At 37.5% G+C, this 6,391-nt stretch overlaps 1 protein-coding gene across 1 annotated transcript; it reads right to left on the minus strand.

Annotated features, from left to right (window-relative positions):
- Positions 1 to 673: 673 nt before the first annotated feature.
- Positions 674 to 5,292, minus strand: LOC119702502 (pulmonary surfactant-associated protein A-like). The gene is made up of 4 exons (XM_038140723.1): positions 5,183 to 5,292; positions 3,039 to 3,177; positions 1,938 to 2,015; positions 674 to 1,234 (listed from the first exon to the last, which is right to left on the minus strand). The coding sequence occupies exons 2-4, from the start codon at positions 3,160 to 3,162 to the stop codon at positions 858 to 860; spliced, it is 579 nt and encodes a 192-aa protein (XP_037996651.1). The 5' UTR covers positions 3,163 to 3,177; positions 5,183 to 5,292; the 3' UTR covers positions 674 to 857.
- Between the last annotated feature and the right edge of the window lie 1,099 nt (positions 5,293 to 6,391).

Raw genomic sequence — 6,391 nt, forward strand, 5'->3', positions numbered from 1 at the left:
GTGCTACCAGACTTGAGCTGTAAGTCTGTCTGTGCTGTTGCTTGGTATATTACATCAGCAGAGATGTTTGTGTTCAAACTGATTGAACTTCCACTTTTAGCTGCCTTCCCAAAATATTATCTGCTTTGCTCTCAGTGTTTTGGGAAAAGACCGGTGGCCTTCTAACACTGCAGTCTCATGGTTTTCTGAGGGAATGTGCTGTTTTAGCAACAAAATGCAATCTTTGGCATTTTATACACTCTATCTACTTGAATGGAGTGCAATATTTATCTTTGTGTTTTATAGAGAGTAGCCTCTGAAACTAGCAAAATTAATTGTAACTATTCTTATTGATTTTTCTATAAAACAAAAGATGGATGCTAATGAATCAGTGAGTGGTTCAATGTGACACAGGCTCTGTGATTGAAAGCGATGTCCAAAACCTGACATGAAACCATAATTGCTCCAGTGAAGTCAACCTCTGTGCATCTCTTTTGAGGCAGAAACTATTAAGTACTTCAAAATGCTTCCAACTATAATGCCATGGGCAATTTTAACTTCAGCATTTCCAATATCCCAAGACAAACCTTGGAATTTTCCTGTAATCGTCACAAAGGTATGGAGACAGTCTGCCATGAGAAATGAATTCTGAGGTATTCCCAGCCCTCCAAAAAGGAGAAACACATCAGGCACATCAGTTCAGGCACATTTTAATCATGTTAATCACCTAGCATATTTGGCATTTTCCTAAGGCTAAAAAATATCACAATATGATTCATCTTATATTTTAGGATACAGAGAAATTGCAGGAATTTAATCAATCTGAAACACAGATACTTCATTATCTCCATACTCTGAGGTGGCTGAAAGGCCATTCTTTAAAACTCACAGATTGTGAGACGGTACATGTTGCATTTTTTGTCATTCCAGGTGCCATCAGTGTACATCTCCACACATTTCTCTTTCCCTTTGCCATTAGGCTCATGCTGGTGCCAGTTGCTGTAACTCAGAGGCATGCCATTTATATACTTAACCTGATCTGAAGTCTCCCCCTTTCTAATGCCCAAGTAAGCATATTGGTTATATTGTTTCACAATGTCCATAATAGCTTTATTCTCCTCCTCATTTTTGGGAGCTACAAGAGTTCCTCCAACCTCTTCACAGGATTGTAGTGCAGATGCGAAGTCAACTTTCTTCCCATTGCTAGCAAGTATTTTCTCTCCTACTTTTCTTATTTTTCCATTCAAAGCAAGCACTGAAACATGAAAAGAGTTAGCTTTGTAAATTTTCTATGGCATACTGATGTAAAAGCAAAGAAAGAGAAATCAAGAGATGAAAACTAAAAATGCTAAAAGGAACAGAGGGAAAAATTGAGCTAAGGATGAAGAGAAATAAAGAGCTTTAATTTTATCCATTCACCAACTGGTCACTAAATATATTCTGCTGTTTGTGACCATTGGTCCTTGTCTCCAAGACAAGGATGTCCCACCAACATCTGCTAAATATCAGCCCTATTATATTTTGTGTACTTTCTCAAGAGGATCAGCATGCTTCAGATTTGAGCAAGGGAATCAGAAAAATGATAATTGTTTTGTGAATGTCTTTTCAGTACAAAACAATTTACCACCTTTAACAATCTGGTTGCTGATAGATAAAAGTGGTACAAGACTGAGTTTCTGTGCATCCATGTGGAAAGTGCAACATCAGGTAGTTGGAATATTTTTTAAAATAACCCCAATTTGAATAAATATGCATTATGATTGCCTAGAGGAATCTGCTTATCTCCAGGGAAATAGGAACCCGGACTGCCCCTGCTTTGGGTGAGAAAATGGAGTTTTGGAGTGTAGCACCCTTTCCAAATGCAGTTTCTTTCCTGCACGTCGTGATTCTGTAACTAACTTTGCCTATTGCACTTAAAATTGATTGTGAGCTGAAGAAGTAATAAGGGGAAGAATTACCAGCCTCAAGTTGGAAAAGTCGGTGTTTCAAATTTGCTGAAGCATCGTGGTGTTTGCTGGCCAGAGAACCAGGCAGACCTATACACATAAAAACAAAGGTTATACAGTTATACCAGGCTGTGCTGCTAGGAACAATCCCCTGGATAAACCAAATTATTTTCCAGAACTAACTTGCAAATGTATTCTTTAACATCAGCAAGTGTAAAATAAATATTTTCCCAGTATTTTTTCCCATTGTTGTTAATCTAAATTAAAGCAAACTAACAAAAATATCCAATCCTCTGAAATGCTGATAATTCCCCTCTGCAGAAAAGAAATTGAAGCTTTACAGGTTGAAGCCTTTTGTTAGTTTGTCTGTGAAACTGGCTTTCCCAAAGAGAGGTTTCATTCTAGTGATTGGTAATGACAGGCATGAGGGCTACTTTGAGGAGGAAACAGTTTCTATGGCACCATGTGATTTTCTTTTTAAAGTGCTGGGTGTTTATCTTGCTTGAATGGGAGCCATAAGCAGTGGTAGTGGAAGGTTTCTGGATAGTGTGAAATACATCCAGCACGGCTTGCTAAAGATGGGAACCCACTGTACAGGCAGATTATTTTTTTCATATTTCATACCACTTTCCACAGGTAACGGAGGTCCTACATGTTGAATAAAGTCACTAATGTACTCCCATGATCATAATCATGATCATAATTCACAGATAAAACATACAGCAATTTAGAAGCACAAAAGGTTGCTGCATCCCCAGCGACATTGCAGCTCTTACTGCACTTCACAATCCATTAAAAAAGCCCCGTATTTGACCTAATACAGGGAGTCTGGGAATAATTCTGATAGTGCTTTAGCCTTGTCAGCAGACCTGGAGAAAGCATTTCTACACAGATATAAAATATTTATATGCTAGGGTGTTTCTTCCCCCAGAAGAAAGAGGAGACCTTTTTTTTTGGGAAAAAAAAATTAAACTGCCTATTTCCTCCATTCTCTTTTCCTTCCTGTGCTTAACACATCTGCTTCCTTGAGAGCACGTGTCCTTCTGGGTTATCTGTTCTAGTCATGCAGCCTTTGTGACGTGGCTCTCTTCCAAAAGAGGCAAGTTTGCTTACCTTTCAGACCATCCCTTCCAGCGATACCAGGTAGCCCAGAAACTCCTGGGCATTTACTCAATGCGTGGCAAGTCACTAACAAAGCAGCCAGTGCTATGAGGATGTAGGATGAGTAAGACAACATGATTGCTCAGGCCAGCTGTAAAAAAACCCCACACATTTGTCAGGCAATGATTCTGTAAGAAATTATAGACATTGGTTTACACAGCTGCACGCTCCTCCCCCCATCATCCCTTCCTGAAATTTACATTATTTCCTTGTTTAAATAAAGTTTATAGTTCAGGTGTAAGAGATTTCCCAGATTTATTTTGCAACCATTATGTAGTTTATACACAAAACTCTTTCTAGACTGATAAACTTGGAGTGGTGAAGATAAATTATCCCTTTCACTGTCACTGACTATTTGTTGGATTAATCCTTGAGAAATGATAGACTCAGAGGTAACTGATCACACTTAGTTGTCTGCAAGGACTGTAATCACTCAGTGATGCATGGGATATTAACCTGAAAGGCAGATTTGTCACAGTGGTACTGCTGATGTCTGGGAGCTTGTTAAAGCACAACACTATCTAAGCACATTTATTTGGCATAAACTGATACTGTTTTACACATGGGCAAAACTTTATGGCTCAATTGACATTCCTATCCTGTTTTGAACAAAATTCCACGAGCTTGAAAATGTCAATTAATCTTGTAGAAAATGCATTTTTGCTCGTTGGCAATAGGCTTATTCATCTTATTCTATCCCTACAGATAAAACAATAACTAGGATTATAATCTTAGTGCTGAGCTGTCGTGACTAAAAAGCATTTTAAAACTGTACACTGGGGGTTGTTTACAGCAGAGTGAGTGGGAGTGCTGTGCAGCTGTGAGACCTGAAGGACTGTAAGATACAATGGCATAGAAATATGCAGTTATTGACATCATTCAAACTAACAGGAGATACAAAGAAAGGTTCAAGATGCCAGAATGGGTATCTATTTCCAATGGGGTGATGCTCATGGGTTGACTCATACAAAACAAATAACTTAATATCCATTACTTCACTTTTTTATTGGCACAAATCAAAGAGACTCCTGTATCTGCTCTCTCTTAAAAACTTCTATCTTTAAAAAAAACCCCAGCATTTACACATACTAGCTTCTAAATCTAGCTCTACCTAAAATTTAAAATAAAAGCTTGGTTGGCTTGAATGCTGTAAGATTATTAACACCTAGGTTCATCAAGCTATAACAAGGTATTTGCTATTACATTTCAAAGTATATACGCCAAGCTGAATCAAAATATCACTCTAGTGTCATTTACTAACTGAGATGAGCTTTTAAAAGAAAAAGCATTGTTCATATCTTCCATATTGCCTCTGTTATAGAAGACTTTTGAGGTTATTTTTAATCTGCATCAACAGGAACTTGTTTTCCTAGGGGAATGTCTCATCAGCCTCAATCTGATGTGACGTATCCTTGAATGTACGAATGTTCAATTATGTCACAAATTTGCAGCATATAGGATCTGTTTAACTAATAGCAGTATGGTCAAGAATTTGCACTTTAAAGAATGTAAAACCAAATCCACCTGAGAGCACATGTGCAGTATTAAAGGTGCTGATGAGTTTGGTTTGTTGAATTTGAAGCATCTCGAGCTGTTTACCCTTTACTGAAGGCCAGCAGACACCTCTGGAAACACTGGCCAGTGACTCAGAGAGAGCAGATTATTAAAGACCCTAACAGAAACCTACCTTAGGTGGCTAGGAATACTTACATCCTTGAGATAAGGAAATGCAATTACAACATGTACCCTTTGCCTGGTGATGATCATTCAGGGAATTACATTTGAATGCACTACTGCATCCAGCTCATAATTGGATTATGATGCAGAGTCAGACTCCTGATCAGTTATATAGAAAAATTGAAAAAACACAGCCCTTCAGTTTTAATCTGGTTTTAATGACCTTCATCAGTCATTACTATCTAGTGTCCTTCAGGCATCTCCTTATCTAGCAAAATTGCTAGTATAAGCAAAGTAAAAAATTACTAATAAAGGGAAATTTAATTTTAGAACCTAAATATGACCACAGAAATCAAAAGGAACAGGTTTGCCTTCTAGCTGAAATTCTTTGTGATTTATTAAAAGGAAATTCAACTTACCCTTCTGCTTCAAAATGAAATGAAAAAGCAGTCCACAAAATTCTCCTTATATAGTGTGGTGTTTGTTAAATGATATGGCTGAAGTGGAGACTGGATACTGAGGCCACGAATGGGCTTTTTCAGTTTTGCTCACGTATTTGTTATGCAAATACTGAGGTCAGTTTTAAGGAGTTTTAAGGGTTTTTTTTCTAACAAAATAAAGCCAAAGTTGTAGAAAATACAATCCAAAACTAACAGATTTGTAGACACAAAAGATGTAAAAACGTAAAGTAACTTTGAGCAATTCTAGGTCATATTTTAAAATTGTTTGTTGTAAAAGAAAAAATGGCAGATGACCACCAGTGGCTCTTGTAAAAGAAAAGATACTTGTGATTAATCTTAGGGAAACCTGGTACCTTCCAGATAGTCTGACCCAGTAATCAGAATTCTAAACTTTGCTCCCCTCTCTGTATCTGATGTACTTATCTTACTTTAATATAATTTTCTAGCTATGTGCTAGAATGCTCATCCTGGTCTCTCTTGCACAAGACAGCTGATCCGCTCTTGGTCAGACTTGGAAAAAATATGTATTCATGGACAAAATTCTCAAATGGACATAATTTTCAAGGAAAACAAAAAAAGAAACCAGAAGTTTTGCTCCTCTTGTTTCCCAGAAATAAATATTGGGGTTTTGTAACTTCCTTCTGGTTCTGATGCATTCTACTCTAAAATGTTTGATCCTAGATGGAGTTTGTTTTATAAACCTCAGCAAGCCAACATATCAGTGCCTCACCTGAGAGATAGAAATACCTGAGCTTCACAGATTTTCTATGTTTTGTCAGTTTATACTGTGGTCTTTTAAAGAGAGGATGCTTTCTATTTTTGTTCTCCATTTTACTGAAACTATTTAAGTTTTGTCATCACCCCTAATATTAGTATTATTCTTTCTGATTCACAGCTGCAATCTAACATCTTTAGGCTCCCTGCTCAGCAATTAGAGATGTTTAAGATCAACTGGCTTACCTAGCCAAGATAAAATACCAAAGCAGAAGATACATTTAGGATTCCCCTTAGATGTAGTGCAGGCACTTAAATCCAATTCCATTCACAGCTGTGAGCCTTGTCCTGCCATTAAAAGTGCCCAGCATGGCCTGTTCTCCATCTCACAAACAGCAAACTGAGGATGTAGCAGGTTTCTTTCTTAGCAAATGATCAGTTAACACTCACAGA

The sequence above is a fragment of the Motacilla alba genome, chromosome 6 (genome assembly GCF_015832195.1).
Source record: "Motacilla alba alba isolate MOTALB_02 chromosome 6, Motacilla_alba_V1.0_pri, whole genome shotgun sequence".
In the NCBI taxonomy this organism is placed as follows: Eukaryota; Metazoa; Chordata; class Aves; order Passeriformes; family Motacillidae; genus Motacilla; species Motacilla alba.